The sequence below is a fragment of the Pogona vitticeps genome, chromosome 2, assembly GCF_051106095.1.
Source record: "Pogona vitticeps strain Pit_001003342236 chromosome 2, PviZW2.1, whole genome shotgun sequence".
Taxonomy (NCBI): Eukaryota; Metazoa; Chordata; class Lepidosauria; order Squamata; family Agamidae; genus Pogona; species Pogona vitticeps.
In genome coordinates, this window is record NC_135784.1 from 27,517,856 (window position 1) to 27,538,948 (window position 21,093).

General features: G+C 44.5%; 1 protein-coding gene across 3 annotated transcripts; it reads right to left on the minus strand.

The window, feature by feature from the left end:
- Positions 1 to 1,449: 1,449 nt before the first annotated feature.
- On the minus strand, positions 1,450 to 18,364 carry LOC110070252 (zinc finger protein RFP). 3 transcript variants are annotated; one of them, XM_072989063.2, is made up of 8 exons: positions 17,558 to 18,364; positions 16,568 to 16,663; positions 12,506 to 12,736; positions 11,860 to 11,882; positions 7,136 to 7,254; positions 5,200 to 5,226; positions 4,644 to 4,755; positions 1,450 to 1,725 (listed from the first exon to the last, which is right to left on the minus strand). In XM_072989063.2, the coding sequence occupies exons 1-8, from the start codon at positions 18,119 to 18,121 to the stop codon at positions 1,554 to 1,556; spliced, it is 1,344 nt and encodes a 447-aa protein (XP_072845164.2). In that variant the 5' UTR covers positions 18,122 to 18,364; the 3' UTR covers positions 1,450 to 1,553. The 3 variants fall into 3 exon arrangements, with proteins under 3 accessions (XP_072845164.2, XP_078244782.1, XP_072845163.2); XM_078388656.1 differs by lacking the exon at positions 1,450 to 1,725 and adding an exon at positions 1,738 to 2,218 and having other exon boundaries at positions 17,558 to 18,359; XM_072989062.2 differs by lacking the exon at positions 1,450 to 1,725 and having other exon boundaries at positions 2,239 to 4,755; positions 17,558 to 18,354.
- Between the last annotated feature and the right edge of the window lie 2,729 nt (positions 18,365 to 21,093).

A 21,093-nucleotide genomic window follows, 5' to 3' on the forward strand; every position in this document is an offset into this window, starting at 1 on the left:
TTTTCTCGCGAGTAAGCTTGCCCGGCTGACTCCCGAGGAAGGAGGTCTGCATCGGGAGGAAAAATGGAGCGAAGGCTGGAAGGGCAGAAGAGAGGTACTCACTTCCCCCGTCTCTTCTGCTGAGGCTACCTTGCCTCGTGGGGAACAATCCATGGAGTCAACGTAGCTCCCTTCCGTGTTTTTTTCTCGCGGCCGTCATTCAGGGGACTGGGGTGATCGACGTAAATGGCATGACTTTGAACAGCAAACTCCTGCAAGCTACGAAGTTAACGTAGACATGATCTGTTGTCACACAACTGATTGCATAACAAATAATGCCTACGATGATTTCTTAACTTGCAGCATTCACTGCCAAATGTTACAGTGGTGCCTCGTTTAGCGAGTGCACCGTATAGCGATGTTTCCGTATAGCGATCCCTTTTTCGGGATCGCTATACGGAAACGTACCCGATCTTCGCAATGGGGAAAACCCGCATTGCGAAGATCGGGTATTGCGGCGGCCATTTAGCGAGGGCGCGAAAATGGCTGCCGGCAAGGGGAATCCTCGCTGAACGGGTAAGTAAGCAAGGTATTGGAAGTTTAATGCGTTTCAATACCTTTTCCCTACCCGTTTAGCAACGATTCCGCATAGCGAGGGTTAATCCGGAACGGATTAACCTCGCTATGCGGGGCACCACTGTACTTCGTTTGAGTTTCAGCAGAAACTGGATTTTGGAACAAAATAAATGTATAGTGACTTCCAGTGTGCCAAAGCAAGCGATCCAAAGCGATGTGGCTGTGTTAATCCTGGAGAATGCAGTGAAATCCAAAACTTACAGGCAGTCGATTCCTTCCTTTGGAGGAAGTGAATTTCCACAAGTAGATGCAGAACTTTTAATACTCCAGGACTCCTCAGTCTAGGGTCATTCAAAAATCATAGTGCAAGACAAGGGGAAGAAGTGTGCAAACCCCAGAATTTGGCCGAGGGTGTATAAAAATCAACAACTGTTTTAAATCTACTGTAATTGTTTTAAGTCAAACTTAAGCTGATTTCAATCATGATTTGAATTTTAAAATTAAATCAAGATGATTTTTTAAAAAAATTAGATTGTGCTTTGGCCAGAAGTTGTAGCCATGAGCTCTAAAATTAAATTTTTGCCATTAAGGTTTCACTTCAAGGATAATGCTGTAGCTTCTTCCAAACATTGTCCATGACTTTTCCCCTCTCACCTTTCCAATTATATCCTTTCAGAGTAACAGGAGGAAAAACACCATAATTCACACGTCTTCCCTCAAGATTTGCAGACACCAGAGAAATGACCCCCTCCCCCCTCAGACTCTACTATGTTTGGCATTTCTTCAAAGGCTGATAACATTTTGTACACTGACAGAGCTTTTCTCCCATTTATGAGAGGCCTTTCCTCTCTTATAGTGTTATGTCCAGCTTAAAGCTTAAAACAGAAAATGGACTTTTTGTAGAAACACAGGAATTTAATTCTGGCATCATCCTAATGAGACTTCAAAGTATTCCAGTACATGGTTTTATTTAAATCCAGATCTATCCTGCTCATAGTTCAATGGATTAGGCATCCGGCTGTGGAGCCAGAGGCTGAGAGTTCGATTCTCCATTGTGCCTCTTGGGAGTAGAACCAGCCTGTGTGGCCCTGGGCAAGCTGCACAGTCCCGGGGCGCCCCCAGAAGAAGGGAACACTAAACCACTTCTGAGAATTCCCTACCTGGAAAAAACTGAAAAAGACACCATAAATCAGAATTCATTTGATGGCACATGGTTATTACCTCCTTGATGATCCATAGGGGTCACTTCCAGTTCTAAGGTGGTGGTGGTAATGATTAAATTATCCTGCTCATATATGAGCCAGTGTTTGCCTGTGTGTATGTGTGTGCCCATGCATATGTCCTGATTTCTAAGGGAGAGATATGGTGGATTTCTAGTTGTTGTTTATAAAATAAGAGAAGCTGGAAACCCACAGCTAGACCATAAAACCTTTGGTTTAAAAATGCCAATGAAGGAGATTCTGTTACTTATCTCATTGTCAATCTGACTATGGAGCTGCAGAAAACAAGCTTCATCTTCTATGTTACAGGTTTTAAAACAGTTGGAGATGGTTGTCCTATCGCCTATTGGCCAGCTGTTTTCAGGCTGGACCAGGCTTTGAAGCTCCCTCTCTCTCTTGCTGCTGCTGCATATACTGTTCACTCATCTTCAGCTGCTGATCTACTAAGAACGAAAATATGGTGGCAGGTTAAAGAGTAACCGCTTTATTTCAGTGCAAGCTTTGTTTGTGGATACAGTCTACAGTGCATAATAGTTAAGCCACAAAATTAGTCCTCACATCCGCATCTTTGGAATACTAGATACAGTGGTGCCTCACTTAACGATGACAATTGGTTCCCAAAAAATCGCTGTTAAGCTATTTCATCGCTAAGCGAAACACGGTTTCCCGTAGAAATGCATTGAAAACCAGATAATCCGTTCCAATGGGAACGGATTGCCATCCTTAAGCGAAAATCGCCATATGAAACATCGCTAAGCGAAACATGGTTCCCCAATTGAAATGCATTGAAACCTATTCAATGCATCTCAATGGGGGGAAAATTACAACAAATTTAAAAAGAGTCGTAACAAAGTCAAATTAGTTTAACAATGGGTTTATTAAGTGCACTTATGATTTCAAGCATTCGAAAGGTTTTTTAACATTTTTAAACATTTAAAAAACAGCCAACATGAGGCTGTCAAAACCATCGTTAAGCGAAACAGGGGGACCCAAACTGTCATCGCTATGTGAAGCATGGTCCCAAACATTGCCATGCGAAAATCGCCCACAGGAACCATCATTAAACACAGCACAAGATCGCTCCAAAAGTCATCGCTAAGCGATTTCATCGTTAAACGAAGCAATCGCTAAGTGAGGCACCACTGTATTTATCCTCCAGGAGTACCCTACAGGCCTTGGAACTCCTTGAGGGTTTCCCAGCTCTCTGCAGCAAATCTGAGGCTGCAAAAGGCTGGTAAACCCTTTCCTTGTGGGAAATTCTGTTGGTGGAGTATCTTCTGTTGGATTCTGTCCCATTGGTCCATAAGGATTCTGGATACAGGAGCATATCCTTTTGTGCTAAAAAGAAGCTATTTATTACTCGGCAGAAATGACGGCAGCTGAATTGTAACAGATCTAAAGGGTGCAAGGTTGAGGAAGGTTGCAGAAATCCACCAGAAAGCTTCCATGGAATATTTTCAGTGAGGCTCTGGAAATTAGTCTTGTCCACTGCAAGTGGGCAACATTTAAAGGAGGCCATATATCAATAGAAGAAATTGGACTTTCCTCCTGGCATGTGTTTGTTCTACACGTTTCTTTCTTAGAAGTCAAACAAGAAATACTCTCAGTGCATCCATAAGAGTGAAGTGGCTTTCCTTGATCTTGTTGCTTGTCCAACTATGAGCACTGCCAACTGCTCTGAGCGTAGGGTGATGGGCACCTTCTCCCCAGTGTGGATATCCATGGGTTCCAGGCTGGAAGGCTAAGAAAACTCCAACTTTATTGGGAGTGAAGCAGGAGTTACAAACTCAGTTCCTTCTCCAACCTTCTCCCCCTGAATGCTATCTTCGGAGGTGGGGGGGGCCTCAACTTCTCTTCACTTGCCCCCTTTGTAATCCCAGTCTCAAACTGACACACACACACACCCTGCTCATGCCAATACTTTTTCTTATCGAGACTTCCTGGCCTACGAAGAGCTGTTGCATTCTGTTCAAGACAGCGAGCAGCCTACGGAAACATAGGGACCTGATCTACACCATCACCTTCATATGCAAATAAAGGGCACCGATCCTCCCCTAGTTTTAGGGCAGGGAAGGCACCTTGAGAAACCCAGTGGCCAATTTTGGTGCCATCAGGGGTCACACCAGGTCTGAAAAGGTGCAGAAATCCTGAAAAACCCAAACTGAATGTTGCTGGAAGGCCACTTCTTTCATTTTTGTAGATCTCTCTCTCTCTGTGCAAGTTTTGAAGTGTTAGTAGTTGGGAGGACCCTGTTGTAGTGCAAAACCACCTCTCCGGGATGAATTCTTTCAGAGTTTTTGGTGGGGGAGCATCCAGGGACTTAAAAGACAGCCTTGGGGTGGGGTGGGGGCTGTGTATGCAGCTCATGGGCCCCACTTTGCTCACTCCTTTCCTAAGACAGTGGAAGCACTGGAGGTTTTCATCAAGTCTCAGCAGGTTAACTGAACACCCCACCCCATCCAAAAATAGGGATAAACCTTCTCCCCATCAAATGAGGCTGAAGGGAAAGTAAAAATCAAGTGATCTGTATCAGCATCGAAAAATTCCACACGGCCATCTTCATAGTCCAGACTTACTCGGATCTTCCTGAGCTCCTGTCTCAAGGTCAAGGGAGTGGGTTCGGGGGAAGCAAAAGCCGAGAGCTGACAAGATGTGAAGGGATAACTTGTCTTCCCTATAGCCCAGATGCCTTCATTAGGACTGGGGCTGATTCTTCCCTTCCTCAGGCTGGACTTCCTTGTGATGCCCACGGCCCACATGATCCATCCTCTCTCCTCTACCTCCACTTCTGGGTCCACCCGAACCTCCCACCATCGTCTTCCTGAGCAAAATCCCTCGCAGCCCAACACGCACGGCATGACATCAAACCTCTCAGGGTTGTCAGGCAGGTTTTGACGTACGATTTCCCATCTCGCCTTCTTCTGATTCTCAGACAAAATAAGCCGGGGATTTGCTGTTTTGGGATCCAGAGTCACTTTCACTGAAGGAGAAACACACAAATATTTATTTATTTATTTATTTATTTATTTATTTATTTATTTATTTATTTATTTATTTATTTATTTATTTATAATTAATTAATTAATTAATTAATTAATTAATTAATTAATAGGGTTGAGTCCAGTTGGAGCAGATGATTGCAAAATGTTGCCAAACCAGAAATAATGCAGTTTTTAAATTTTTTAAATTTTACAAATTTAAAAAGTTTAACCCTACATGTAGGCAGCTGCCTCTTCAGCCCTATATACACCATTTTGCAACAAGCTCTGCATCCAGTTTTTTTTATTCCATGCAGATAGCCTTCATGCTGATTGATTTAAGCTCCTTTTCCTTGTTCTTCAAACCCTTTCTCTAACACTCCCCCATCACAAAAAAAAAGATTCAAAGAAATCACCCATCTCCTTTAGTCTTGGGAGGTAATTACCTTTGTTCAGTGCTTCATTCAGAGACTCTGTGATGGGGGGAAAAGAATGGATTATTTTAGAATCAAGTCATGGTACATATTTTAGAAGTCGCTACTTCACTGGGTCTCCGTAAGTTGGATAGCACATAACAGCAACAATGTTGCATACAAAGCTAAATTGTGCTACATGCGAGCTATCAATACCCAATGTAAATACTTATAAATACTTAAATGAAAAGTGAATGATTTTAGAATAAATAATGGACACTGGCTGCAGCTAAGCAGGAAAGAGGAAATTGGAACAAGGAGATTTCCTGTTGAAACTTTTTTTAAGTCTTATTGCTAGCTTGGCCAAAAGATACACATTAGAGATGGGCGGGTTCGGGCTGGGTTGTTGGGCTTTTCTTTTTGGATGAACAGATGTTTGGTGGTTCCCAGCCCCACCTCCTCTTGAGGGTGACCACCCAGCGGATGAGGCTGGGGAAGTAAGCGCACCCTCTCCAAGTGGGCGTCTGCCAGAGGACGGGACTGGGAATCACCAAACACCTACTTGTCCAAAGGATGAACCGATGGTTCGTGCCCACCTCTACTACACATGAATGTACGGCTAAAGAGAGGCAAGAAAACATACCACTATCTCCATCTCTCATTGACATGTTCACCCGCAGAAACAGCTGGCCTTCTCCGACGTGCGAACTTTCAGATACGTTAGACTACAACACACACACACCCCAAGCCAACAACCTGAGATGTGTCAGCTCAATAAGGCTGATGCCTGAGCATTTTCCCAAGAGCCTCTACAGAAATTCTTAGAGCAATAAAGTAAACATCAGAAGCATGTGTTCATCACAGCCAGCATTTAGGAAGGGAAGGGATCAGCCCCAGTCCTAACGAAGGCATCTGGGCTGTAGGGAAATTATCCATCCACATCTTGTCAGCTCTTAACTTTTGCCTTCCCTGAATCCACTCCCTTGACCTTGAGACAGGAGCGAGGAAGATCCAAGTAATCCTGGACTATGAAGCTGGCTGTGTTTTTTTTTTAATGCTGATAACTTACTGGCGCTTGATAAACAGTAAAAGAATTATATTGGAAACTTATGTTGCTTGTTAAAAAACACACACACAATTCCTGTAAATCAGAATCTGGGATGTTGCTACCATGATGACAAATATTATTTTGACTCTCGGTGTTCACACTTGCTAGGCTAGTAGGTTACATTGGGTATAAGTTGCTTGTCTCTTATTTTATTTGGTAAGCAAAATGTTATGGGTCTAGTTGCCGGGGGACTAACTTGCTCAAATACCAAGTATTTTTCCTCACTTGTTTCATTCATGCTTGGTTGTCAGCCACGAAAGAGGTTCTTTTGGAAGGCAATGCTGTTATACAGTGACTTTGCTTCCTGATTTGGTGGGAGAGCTGGCTGATCGTTTTGCAGAGACTTTGGGTAAACTGCTGTTCGACTCTCATTTTAAATAATATAACATACATTTTCAGGGTTGCTTCTTCTACATCCCCCTTAATTAGTTCAGCACTCTATACATACAACATTTCACACCTTGACTAGTGTTGTAGTTCAAAGGAACTGGGAGGCACCAGGCTGAAGAAGGCTACCACAGAGAAGCACAGTATCTTGAAGAAAGAGGTGAAAATTGGTCCTAAGTAGCATACATCCTCTCTGACCAGATAGTTCAGCGAGTTAAGTATCTGGGTTGTGGTGCCAGAGATTGGGAGTTCAATTCCCCACTGTGTCTTTCGGGAGTAAAGCTACACAATCCTAGAGCACCCCCAGAAGAAGAAAGGTATTATAAACCCCTTCTGATCACTGTCTACTTTAAAAACAAAACAAAACCGGAAAGGGTTTCTATAAGACAGAATTGAATTGGTGGCACACAATTATTATTATTATTAACTGTGTAGTAAAAAAAAAACTTCCTCAGGAAGATTCTTCTCCAGTACCTTTGCATTTTTTCATGGCCTTCATTACAACAACATTTGTCTGAACGCAGTCTCTGATCTTCTCTTCCAGTTCTGGAGAATCCTCCACCAGCTGTCTCACTTGCCTTTTCCCTTCATATCTATAAAGTAGAAAACTAAAACTGAGGAAGGGTTAACAAAAATTGACCCACCTCCAACACTGCAGTCCTGAAACAGCAGAATCACCCCCTTATTTTAAAGAAGATCCTTGCCTGAATATCTACTTAGTCTGCCACCTCAAGCATGTATCTTTTTGGGCTTTGTCTTCTCTAGACCAACCTTTGGTAGTGTAGCTCCATGAAAAAGAGGGCACCCCCCAAAAAACTTTAATTAATGTATATAAGGAGCAATGTCTCCTTTGCGTGACAAGCTATACCTGCTGAAAGTTGCAAATGGCTTGGAACCTAAGATATTTAAGGAGCACCTGTCCTCTTATAGACCTGCCTGATCATTAAGATATGCAGGGGGATCCCTGCTATGGGTCCCACCATTGAGAGTAGTACATTATGTGAAGATATGAGGTAGGACTTTCTCAGCAGTAACACCCCCATTATGGAATGCCCTCCCTTAGACCAGTGATACCAACCTTGGGTCCCCAGAGCTTCTTGAATTACGACTTCCAGAAATCCTGGCCAGCATAACTACTGGTGAAGGCTTCTAGAGGTTTTAGTCCAAGAACATCTGGAGATCCCAGGTTTGGGAATCACTAAATTAGAAGCTTGGCTGGTGCCAAGACCATGTCTATTTTGGCACTGGGTTAAAACTTAGGATTTCATGCCTCAGTTGTCAGTATTTTGGTCTATATAATCTCAATAAATTGTTTTAGAAGTTTTAATTATTGCAAAGGATTTAAACTAAGTTTTTTCAACTTTTCTGATCTATTATCCACACTGTTGCCAGTTTTAGGAAAGAAATAGAGTTTTGTTGCTTATGAAGAAGTGTTTGACTACCTGTTTTCTCCCCTTCCCATTGTAAGATCTAAACGTAAATTATTTCGTCTTTCAGTAGTTCCCTTCTTGCTCTTTGAGAGAAAAGAAGAGACATACAGTCATGTGAAAACTACACTCTCTTTGAATTCTATGGTTTTACATATCAGGACTAGAGATGGGGGTATTCATATAAAAATACAGTGGTGCCTCGCAAGACGAGCGCTCCATTTTACGACGAAATCGCATTACGACGAAGTTTTTGCGATCGCAAAAGCGATCGCAAAACAATGTTTCCTATGGGGGAATTTTACTTTGCGATGATCGGTTCCCTGCTTCGGGAACCGATTCTTGCAAAACGATGATTTTCGGCCAGCTGATCAGCGGTTTCAAAATGGCCACCGGGTTAAAAAATTGGCTCCCCGCTGTTTTCTGGGATGGATTCCTCGCTGCACAGGCAGCGAAAATGGCCGCGCTATGGAGGATCTTCGCTGGACGGTGAGTTTCAAGCCCGTAGGAACACATTAATCAGTCTTTAATGCGTTTCTATGGGCTTTTCAATTTCGCTTTACGATGTTTTCATTCTACAGCAATTTTGCTGGAACGAATTAACATCGTAATGCGAGGCACCACTGTACCCCCACACAGATGGTGATAATGAGGGTTCGGCCCCCTGAGGCCAGACTGTCCACTCACAATTCTGCCATTGCTACTGGCTTCTCGGTGCCTTCCTATCACTCTGAAGGTCACATTTGGCGAGCCAATCCTGGCAGGAGGCGGGACAACAGGCCTCCCTACCAGATCAAAGAGTGGCTCACCAATTGCGAGCTCTGGAGTGATAGGAAGGCACCGTGGAGCCAGTAGCAGCGGCAGAATTGTGAGTGGACGGTCTGGTCCCAGGGGGCCGGACCCTCATTATCGTCACCTGTGTGAGGCTATTTTAAGAGCCAACTGAAGACCTGGCCCTTTAGGCAAGCCTTCCCCCATTTCACTTCCTGATTTTTATTTTTCCTTCCACTGTCTGTACTGATTTCTATCTTTCCATCTTGAATGTTACCAATATTGCTGTTTAAATTGTTCCTTTTAATTATGGTTTTATGCTATTTTATTGTAAATAGATGTAGTCTAAATGGGCAGGATATTAAATAAATAAATAAATAAATAAATAAATAAATAAATAAATAAATAAATAAATATTCATATACAAATACAAATAGCCCCCATCTCTAATCAGGACATTAAAAAATCGTCTAGTCCTTAGCAGGTCTAAAAATTAGGTAAATACAATCTGTCCCCTGTCCAGCTCCCTGATTTTGCTGGGTTCAGGGCTGCCTCTTTGCCTTGGCCTGCTGGACCAGTGTCTCTTCAAAATCTAGTCTGAACACTCAGATGTCAAGGTTTCCCATCTGTTCAGGTCCATTCCTAAGCCCTTCAGATCCCGCTTACAGATATCCTTGCGGCTATTTCCCTGCAGTAATTCTCCAGACAGGAGATCTTTCGGAATCCGACCGTCAGCCATTGTCACAACATGCCCAAGCCAATGTAGACATCACTGTTTCAGTAATGTATACATGCTAAAAATTCCAGCTCATTCTAGGACTACTCTATCGGGAACTTTGTCCTGCCAGGTGATACCAAAAATCCGTCGGAGACAACGCATATGGAACGTGTTCAGCTTCCTCTCCTGCCGTGCACAAAGGGTCCAGGACTCACTGCAGTACAGGAGTGTGCTCAGGACACAGGCTCTATAGACCTGTATCTTGGTGTATGCCGTCAGCTTCTTATTGAGTCATACATACTCTCTTTGTGAGTCTAGAGAACATGGTAACTGCTTTGCCAATGTGTTTATCCAGCCGGACAGCTAGCGAGACAGTGTCAGAGATTGTTGAGCCAAGGTACACAAAGTCATGAAGAACATCCAATTCTTGTGTGGAGATGGTAATAGAGGGAGGTCAGTCCATGCCCCGACCCATGACTTGTGCTTTCTTCAGGCAGATTGTTAATCCAGGCCTTGCTAAAGCAATTCATTCTGTGTTGAAGCTTCGTATTAAAGAAGGTATTGGTGACACAAAGACCATAATAACAGCAAAACTCCAGCAAGCGTTGGCCATTTTTGTTCATCTTCCCAATGCCAAACTGGCCTAGAGAAGTGGGCCAAGAATAGTGATCAGCACCAACTCTAGCGTTAAAGTGTCCGTGAATGAACAGTAGCTCTCTCTTGAGGATTTTTTTGATAGTAGCTGCCAGATCGTCATAGTTTGTCTTTGACTTCCTTTGTGGATGACAGTATTGGTGTATATGTGCACTGATGAGGGTGACCGGTCCCACTGATGAGTGGAGCTGCAGACAGGATTCTTTCACTCCCCACAGTAGGTGGAACAATGGATCTCAGCAGAGTATTTCGGACCGCAAAGCCAACACCATGTTCCCTGGTCTCATTCAATGGTTTTCCCTGCCAGAAGAATGAGAAGTTTTTTTCTTTGACAGATCCTGAGTCTGGCAATCTCATCTCTTGCTGTATCGTGCACGTTGTCTATTTCCTGCAGGTCATCAGAAAAGCCAGGGGTCATTGTCCGAACATTCCAGATGCCCAGCTTTAAGGCAGAAGTTTTCTTATGGTTGTTGCATGGTGCAGGATTATCAATCTGCTTGTTGGGTTTCACCTAAACCCCACGCACCCCGTGAGGTTAACAGACCATGGTGAGGTAGCACCTTACTGGCTGGGGACTGCCCAGCTTAAGGCAAGTGGTAGCTACCAAGTGAGGTGCAATGACCTCTCCCACCATCGGAAGTAGTCCCTGGTGTCATGCTCTACGCCAATCGAGCAGAGTTATAACCAGTAACTGCTACTTCCCATGTTGTTTCAATGCTGTATGCGAACCTGGAGTGTTCTCTCCAGAGCACAAAGCCAAGGTGAAATAATATGGAGGATAGGCTGTTACCCAAGCAGCAAATCCCCCCTCTCCACATTGCTGAAATGGTCCAGTGGAAAGGTAAGAGCCAATACAACTGGTTCCAGCAATGTCGCAGGAGTTGGCAGAACGACACATGCTGCCTCCGGGACTCCAGCTCCGGATTTTGCCTCAAGGTTAACTCCTGAAGCCTTTTCCATCAATGGATATAGCCACAAGGCAGTGGAGGTTTGAAATCAGAGTTTTTCTTCTCTTAGATGGGCTGCCTTCCAAGGCTGACGAGCCCCACCTACCCGGCCTGCTCTTTAATAGTGCGGAAATTGTTTTCCAAGATGACCACCAACTAACAGAGCATTTCTACACAGTCACCTCATTGGCAAAAAAACAAACATGCCACTGGTGTTCCAAGTGCAACAGGTCCTGCACTCTCCATCTCGACTGATTGGTCAGTGAATTAAAAAAGAGAAGAAGTCTGATCCTACCCCTAAATCAGGTGTATGCAATGCTATTTGGTTTTCCTATTTACCAGATTAGAGTCAAAAATAGAATCAGAGAATTTCTGCTCGCACTCATTTAAAGCCAGAAGCCCGCCCCCTCAGACCACGAGGTCAGGGAGAACAAAGGTCAGCCTAGAAGAAAATATCTCACCAAATAAAATGTCATCCCAGCTTCTTCTTCAGGAAAAGGGGTGGGTCTCTAAACCAAAGGCATTCAAGAGACAATTGGACCACCATCTGTCAGATCTGCTTTGATTTGGATTCTTGCCTTGAGCAGGGGGTTGGACCCCATGGCCTTAGAGGCCCCTTTCAGGTCCATTTTATGATTCTATGGCAGATATTAAGCGAAGGAAAAAGAGTTGACTACGTACCTGGACAAAGTGCTTCTAATGTCCTGAAAGAAAGATAAAAACAAGATGTCTCAGCCACACAGCCCAATGACATATCTCAGTTCTTCTGTGTGGTGCAGCTAAGTGGCTCCCTCCTGCCTAAAGTGGGATTGTCAAGGTTGGGAAATTAGTATGGATAAGGTGCTAAAATAATTAGGGAGAATGTAAAAAAAATGCAATCTTGGAAATACATACTGTGCTTGAAAACTGAGGTTTGACTTACTAAAAGTCAACTGAAAAAAAATCAGCCAGCTCTCCAGCCCACTTTGAAAGCAAGGTCAATGTAAAATAACATTGCCTTGCAAAAGATTGACTCATGGAAGGTGAAGATTAAAACCTGGAATGGATTCACTGCACCTGTGGAGCTGGAGTCACTACTGATCACCATTGCCATCTTGGGCTTCTACAACAGAGACACAGAGAAAAAGAGAGACAGGGCAGAAAAGGTATAGGATGATGGCAATGGATGAAAAAAGAAGGGGGGAAGAAGAAAGGAGGATGGGTTGCTGCAATGTGAGCCATGGGAGGGCTGAAAAGGTAGAGGGAACCCCTTCAAATCATCCCCTTTCTATTCTGAAAGAATTGTCAGTCCCAAGGACCTGCAAAGCAACTTTGGCTAATATCTCACCTGCAGAAATTTACTTAGTGGCTGCTGGCATTTCTCTTCCATCTCAGTGATTTGGCCACCCAGATGGGAAATATCCTCTGAGAGTCTGAGAATATTTTCTTCTTTCCTCTTCTTGAACTCAATCAGGAGATCTCTCAGCTGAGTCAGGAGGAGGTGCTCTTTCTCCTCCAGGAACGTGCGCTGTTGTTCAAAGGTAATCTTGACCATACCTGCCAATGATTTAAAGCGTGCCTGGAGTGGGAAAACGCAACAAAAGTGGGGATGGGAATGCAAAGGTGAGATATTGGCTGAAGTCCAGTAGCAAATCACAACTAGAGTAGACCCACTGAATCAATGGAACTCACATTATGTGCTTGGAGAATGTCGAGCCCTAGCTATTCTTCAGGCAGAGCTTCTCTCTCACGACTAGTTCATACATGGAGAAATGCCGCTGGATGTTTTTTAGTATGACTTGCCAGTCCCTGGAAATGTGTTGCTAACTGGGAGGACCACCTCCCTTCAAAACCAAAGGACTTCAGCAGACACAAGAACAGGCTCACCCATGTAAGGGATACCACTCTGTAGTGGCTCATTCACATATCTGAGGGGTCCTCCACATAGGTCAAACATTCCTGCAAGAGTACCAGGTTTTACACGGTTTGGGTGTTTTTCCTGCCCTCCAGATGATAGATGGCTCAATCTGGTACATCCAGTGACTGTTCCCCTGCCTTTTTTGTCTCTGCTGAAGCAATGATTTATCTGGCTCCAGGGTTTGTTCCAGGTTGTACAGTTTAGTACTATGGTGCTTTCAAGCAAAGTTCATTGCTGGCAGAGAGGCTCCTTGCTTTCAAACAGCTCAGGAAATAGAAATTAAATTAAATTACTGTGATTAGGGTCTTCATGTTTTGGTGATGGTTCCCTCATTTTGGCGGGAATAAGAGACGGAGGCGATTTTAAAAATTCAACTGATTCAACTTTATTAACTCCAACATCCAAATTAACTAGATCAAATGAGTCCAAGCAACTTAGTTCTGGTAAAGTGTTCTAACTTATAACTTTAGTCCCGGGAGTTAACACTTCACTCCTCACATTGGGGCTGGACCAAATCACTCTCGGTCCGTCATTCTTCTCAGTGGGGTACTCCTGACCGTGCAAACTGTCCCACAACAAGGGTGTCTCGCCCAGTCCCCTTCTAGAGGTGGAATGTTGTAAGAGGGACTGGGACGAATCGCTCTCCTCCCCCCACCTTGGTTGCAGGGGTAGACCACTACGGTCTTCTCTGCCTTATGTGGCTCCGGATCGGGTAGCAATCCCCCTCCAGTATTTAAATTGGGGAAGTATTTCAAGAGATTACCGACCTTAGCCCAGGCTTCTTCCTCTCTCTCGGTCTGTATAGCACAATCTCTTGTCTCTCCCTTCTGTTGTTCCGTTTGAATACTAAATTCCCATGTAACATCTCCCTCTTTTATTACCTCCTCCCATACTATCAAATCACGCTCCTCCCCTTTCTCCTCCCCTTGATCTCCTGACAAGCACACCTCCATAGCCCTTCTTTCTGTCATCACTTCTTCTCCTATATCTATAAGTATCCCTTCTATGCATCTGTACACTTCCTCCTGCACATTTTGGATTGAAGACAGCTCACTAACATACTCTCTCTCACACGCCCCCCATGATGAGTGGGCCGTCCTCTCTTCAGTTTCCGCACCCTTGTCTCCCTGTCAGGAAAAATAATCTGCGTTAGCGTGTGCACTCCCCTTCTTATTTTTCACTTTAAAGGTATATGGTTGGAGGCTCAAATACCAATGTGTTAGCCTAGGGTTAGTATCCTTCATCCTATTTGACCATGGCAAAGGCGCATGATTGGTAACAAGAGTGAAAGGAGCTCCTAGCAAGTAATACCTAAGGGTTAGCATTGCCCACTTGGCTGCTAAGGCTTCCTTCTCTCTGGCTGCATATTTCCATTCTCTATTATTCAGTTTCTTACTTAAATACATCACAGGATACTCCACCTCGCCTTTCTTTTGAGACAGTACAGCTCCTATTCCCCTATCTGAAGCGTGTGTCTGTACAATAAAAGTTAGGTTAAAGTCGGGAGCATATCTACTGGGTAATTCGGCTAATATCCCTTTCAATTTCTCAAATGCTTCTTGTTCAGTCGCACACCACAATATTCTATTAGTCTTCTTTTTCTTGCCTCGTGGCGCAGTGCTTAAAACGCTGTACTGCAGCTAAAACTGTGCTCACGACCTGGGGTTCAAATCCCAGGTAGCCGGCTCAAGGTTGACTCAGCCTTCCATCCTTCCGAGGTCGGTAAAATGAGTACCCAGCTTGCTGGGGGGGCAATGTGTAGCCTTTATAATTAAAATTGTAAACCGCCCGGAGAGTGCTTGTAGCGCTATGGGGCGGTATATAAATCCAATAAATAAATAAATAAATAAATATTAGTCAAATCTGTTAAAGGTGCCGCTATCTCCGTGAAATTGGGTACAAACTGGTGGTAGTAGCCTGCCAATCCTAGAAATTGTTGTACGTCTTGCTTAGTCTGAGGGACTGCCTGCCTAGTTGCTTTATCTACCTTCTCTGATATGGGTTGTATTTTTCCTTTTTCCACTTGGAAACCTAAGGGCTGTGTGATAGTTCTGTTACCCCTAATTCCAACATTTCCTCAACTTCTTTATTTATGGTCTATTTTAAGTGGTGAGGCAATTTCTACCTCCAGATCTCACTACTACCTGTAGAGGTGTTTTGATAGGATGCTCAATTAATGTGGTATAGTCTGGGGATCCTGAGAAGACATGCTGAAATTCTTGTTCTAACTCCCTCACTTGTTGTTATCCTTCGTCTAATTCCTCGTCAAGGATAAGCTCAAGATTTTTCTGCAAGCAACCTGTGGCCTCCGGGCCAAAGTTCTCTTCTCCTACCTCTCCCAATAGGGCTTCCATTTCTTTCCATTCTTTCAGCAGATTTACATGGAAGATCCCCTTTTTCTTGTTTCTATCTGGCACCGCTATCTCATAGCCCTACCACTCTCTCACACACAATTACATTTTTAAAAGTTGTGAAAATGAAGTTCTAACACATTAGTAGAAACATATAATGAGAGGCAATTATCTCAGCGCAACCTGGATACCAGAAGCAGTAAGCCCTACCTTAATCCGCACCAAATCACAAACAAACAGAAACTGCAGCTGGAATTATTTTGCCATTTGAAAGACCCCGAAATCATCACGTAATTATTGTGCTCATCAAGTAATGTCTGGAATTTCATTGGGGGTTTACACTTGCAGGAGAGAAATCATGTCAAACTTGTTGGCAGATTGCTGCTCATTAACAAGATTCTGTTTGCATTCCTAGCCTTGTGATTGGGCACACGCCCATGAATGCAACCAGCGCCTTGTTGATGAGTGGCAACTGGCCAGCAAGACTTACCTATTTTATTTTATGTGGGCATAAACCAGCAACAGGATTCTGATTGATAAATTTACATGTGGCAATCAGTCCATTATATTGTTAAGGAATACCGTATTTTTCCATGTATAGGATGATACTTTTATCTAAAATCTTTAGACTAAAAAATTGAGGGTCATCTTATACACGGAAGGGGGGGGAAGGAATCAAAGGAATTGGAGGGGTAAAACAGTGATGAAAGGGCTTCAAGATCAAAGGGTTGCAACCCTGCAGCCCTTTCATCACTGCTTTACCCCTCCTCTTCCGCAGTCCTTTGTTCCTGCTTTCATGGGGCTTAGAAAGTGAAGGGAGGAAGCAGCGAACAAATTTTCTTATTTGGGGCTGGAAAAGTGGGGGTCATCTTATACATCGGGTCATCTAATAAATGGAAAAACATAGTATGTTTCATTATATTGCTAAGGAAGTCATTCTGCAGTTCTAATAGAAAGATCAATAGTATGTGTGTCTGGAAGAGTCTACCAGCCAGGTCTCATCAACATATAGATGTACTTGGACATTCTCAACCTTTCAGACTACAACTCCCAGAACTTCCCAGCCAGCCTGGACACTGGCCATATTGTCCAAAGCATTCTGGGAGCGTATCTACAATACGTAACAGTGAAACACACCTACCAGATACATCTGGCACTTCTGCTCTTCAGCCAGCTTTTCATCCACAAGTTTCTTTCTCTCTTTTTCCAGAGATTTTTGGTGGATCTTCACTACTTCCTGTGTTAAAAGAAACAAAATAGAAAAGCAGGAAAGGACAAGGATTTAGCCTTTTTAGGGCTTCTGATAAGCAGAATTGTTTTCTGTAGAAAATCATCCCTGATCTGATGGCGAGATAGGCCACCGTGTTCCTGAGGGGCCTTTCCATTTCTTACTGGGGAAAATCAAACACAACCCAAAATCTGAAGCACAAAGCAAGCTCCCCTACAGGCAGCCAGGTGATTTATTCTCTTACTAGCATCAGGTCTTGCCTTGTCTAACTGGCAGCAGCTGTCCAGGATAACATACATTTTCTTTCACCGGTTATCCATAGTCTTTCTAACTAGAGAAACTGGGACATTCCACATGTATAGCAGGGGTGGCACTCGAGTTGGGCATTTCCCTTATCAGCAGACTTGGGCCTTAATAAACCATGCATTCCCATGAAAAAGATTGAGTTTGTGGAGCAGGTGTGTCTGTCTATCTATTCCACTTTTCTTCCCATAAGGAACCTAAGGCAGCTCACAACTAAAGCTATAAAATGAACAAGAGTTTTAAAAAATACTGTACCATCTATCTATCTATCTATCTATCTATCTATCTATCTATCTATCTATCTATCTATCTATCTGTCTGTCTGTCTGTCTGTCTGTCTATACTTTGATCCTTAAAAGGGGCCCAAGGTAGCTTACATTTATATACTGTGTGTGTGTTTGTGTGTGTGTATTATTTATATTACACTTACACACACATTATACATCTATATAAACATCATATTAAGAACAAGTAAACATCTATTCAAATGAAAAGCCACTGTTAAAAAAAACAATTTTTAAAACATTTACATTTTAAAGGTTTTTCCTGCCTGTTTATGCTTGCCCTCTGGGGCGCGATCTCACATTCACACGTGCCTACCTTGTAGGTTTCTGCCGCCTCCTCGGCAGGGACCACCTCGTGTGTTCGGTGCTCCTTGGACCGGTCGCACACCACGCAGATGGGGGCTCCATCGTCCTTGCAGTAGAGTTTGAGGGGCTCCTGGTGCCTGAGGCAGACTCCTCTCTCCACGTCGGCTTCCCTCCTCTCCTGGAGTCTCTTGACCAGCCCTGCCAGATTCCCCAGCTGTCGGTTGGCCCTGAAGCTCTCGGTCGAAACCCGTCGCCTGCAGTAAGGGCAGCAGCCCTCCGCCTCGTCCCAGCATCCGGTGAGGCAGGCTCGGCAGAAATTGTGCCCGCACTCCACAAGAATGACTGGATCTTGGAAAGAGGACAGGCAGATGGGACATGTGATTTCATCACAGAACTCCTCGACCAGACCCTCAGCCGCCATCACGGTGTCTCCTTCTCTTCTTGCCTTCCTTCCAATTTTAGTTTCGTTTCTTCCTGACCTGCTTCTGACTCCAAAGAGACTCCTAACGGCCATCAGCAGCATGACGCTCTGAAGGGGACAAACGGGGCTTGGCTTTTTTGGAAACATCAGCATAACTTTGTTGTCGTTGGTATGCTGCCTTCCCTCCAGTCAACACTTGATTCTTTCTTCTCATTTTTCCTTTAGTTATTTTTTTACTCTCTTTTCTTGCTTTTACATCCTCATTTGAAGATTTATGTAACTACACTATGTGTTTTTATTAATTGTCTATGTTATATTGGAAGCCGCCTCAGAGTGGTCGAATAGACCAGATGGGCGGAATAAAAATCAAATAAACAAACAAACAAACAAACAAACAAACGCACACATACATACATACATACATACATACATACATACATACATACATACATACATACATACATACATACATACATACATACATACATAAAAATATGAGCATCAAGATAAAACTGAGCTTCATCTGGCAGCCGCATGCATGAGGGCTCTCCGAGAAGTCCTATCTTCAACAACTCTGCTCCTCTCTTGTAGATTCAAGCCTGTGGCTTCCTTTCAAGAGCCAGTCCACCTCATATGTTGGTCTTCTTTTTCTGCGGCTTTCCACCTTTCCTGATAATATTATTGTCTTTTCCAGAGAACCCTGTGTTCTCCTTAAGTGCCCAAAGTAGGACAACCTCAGCTTCAACATTTTTGCCTCCAGAGATAGTTCAGGCTTGATTTGCTCTCGAACCCATTTGTTCATCACCAGGGTATCCACAAAGCTCTCCTCCAGCAGCATCTTTCAGATGGATTAACTTTTTTCCTGTCAGCTTTCTTTGCTCCCCAGCTTTCACACCTATACAAGGGGACTGGGGATATGAACAGCATAACTAGCCGATGTCAAAGTGTGTGTGTGTGTGTGTGTGTGTGTGTGTGTGTGTGTGTGTGTGTGTGTGTGTGTGTGTGTGTGTGTGTGTGTGTGTGTGTGTGTGTGTGTGTGTGTGTACAAATGTTGGATTATTGCAAGAGGCATTTTAAATATAACACAAAAGCCAGGTTGAAATTCTTTAGTTTCCTAGGTTAGTTGGAGTACTTTTATATATAAGGTACTTCAGCTAACCCAGGAAACTAAAGAATTCCATTTATATCAGGCGTCTCAAACTCAATTTACTTGAGGGCCCCTGGAGGCAGAGTCTGGGCGAGGCTGGGCCGCATCAGATTTTCCGCCAGGCGGAGCAAGAGCCCGAGGAAGCCGCCCATGAGTTTCCTTAGCCCAGCTGGGGCTCCGAGGAGGAGGAGGAGGGGCGCGCGAGCCCTCGTTGCCAGCCATGACCTCCTCTGGCTCTTCTTCACTACCACCAGCAGCAGCAGGACGAAGAAGCGGAGAAGGGACAGAGCGCCTGCGACTGCCTAGCCAGAGTGGGGTGGGGTGGAGGGCATGACATAAAATTTAAAAAATCCCTCACAGAATCGCCTTGCCAAAGAAGAAAAGCCCCCACTGGTACCCGCAAAATTAAACAGAACGGGGCGGGGGCCACACAGGTGTGCGCACATGCACAAAAACACAAAAACACACACACGGAGGTCTGGCAACCTTCTTCTGAGGGCCCCCCTAAAAAAAAAAGGCACACTCAGGAGCAGCAGCTACCCCCACCACAACAGAGGAGCAAACTTTGCGAGGCGAGCCCAGGCAGCCTCCAGAGCCAAGGCGGCTGAAGCAGGAGGAAGAGGAGGAGGAAGAGGAAGCACCGCCGGGTGCTGAAGCGACCACTGGCTGGGCTGGTGGTGCCAAGAGAGAAAAAGGGCCAGAGAGTCGCTTCCCTGGAAGAGGCGTCGGCGGTGGCAGCTGCTATTGGTGGCTTGGAGGCACTCTTTGAGGACTGGCCGGAAGCGAGCTCCGCTCTCAGGCATCGTTCAGTGGCGGCTTGGGCACTCAGGGAAAAGGGCCAGCAGTGCGCCTCACTTGCCGGCTCTCCCCCAAGACAGCGCCTCTTGCACCCTCCATCTGGAACTGCAGCCTGCCAGCTGGCAGACAGGAGGGCCGGCTGGCAGGCTGTAGTTCCAGATGGAGGGTGCAAGAGGCGCTGTCTTGGGAGACATCCAGTGAGTGAGGTAAGGGTTTTTTGACTCTTGACACCAGAAGGCGGGTGGGCGCTTTGGGGGGGCAGGCAAGGCGGGGGCCACAAACTATCATCTGGAGGGCCGTAAATGGCCCCGGGGCCACGTTTGAGACCCCTTGGCTAAAGTATTGCAAGAAAATATAACATGCAGATTTAGCTTTCAGAAAGTGCACGAGCAATCTCTGGCCAAAAATCTAGTAACAAATCTAGCCCAGGAAAATTAACTCTGTGTAAAAATCACAAGAGAAACCTGATGAGGGAAGTTTAGATTCTCCCCGGAAAAGTAAATTAACCCACCGTAAAAAGCAGAACCTCTCTCAGAATTCTGGCAAAAAGGGTAAAGTAAGGCCTTAAGGCTCCAGAACAGTCAAAATCTGCAAAAAAGTAACATTAACAGGAGAAAAGTGAGTGGGGAAAATCCACATAGCCTCCAGCAAACAAGCTCCCAACTTTTCCTGCAATAAAAATAGAGATGGTTCTCTGTGTTTCTAATTTCCCCATTCTCACACCATGACCTTAGCCCTTTGATTGGTTTTATTTGCATGAAGACATAACTGGAGGCTAAAATTATTTTTGTAATTATTACCGTTAAACCAAGTTTAGCAGGGCAGCCGAGAGCTCATCTCCTGGGAAGAGCAGATTCTGCTGCCCTGGATCTCCCAAGAAGCAGCCCGAGAAGGGATGTCTTTGAGTGACCTTGTTAGATCATTTTTGGATGCTGGACACGCGAGCCATGCCTTTAGATGGTAAAATATATTATTTCAACATTTGCTCTCCCGCCCTCCTTGTTCTTCAAAGCCCTTCTGCTCTTTCCCCTGTGCTGAGGTGCAGTAGGACTCTTTTGCACAAATCCTGGCAGCACAGAAGTTATTTTGAATGTCACCGTGCTCTGCCACACGGAAAGGCCACCTGTGTTTCTGCAACAGTCTTTGCGAACTGGTGACAAAGAAGAGGAAAACTTGAAAG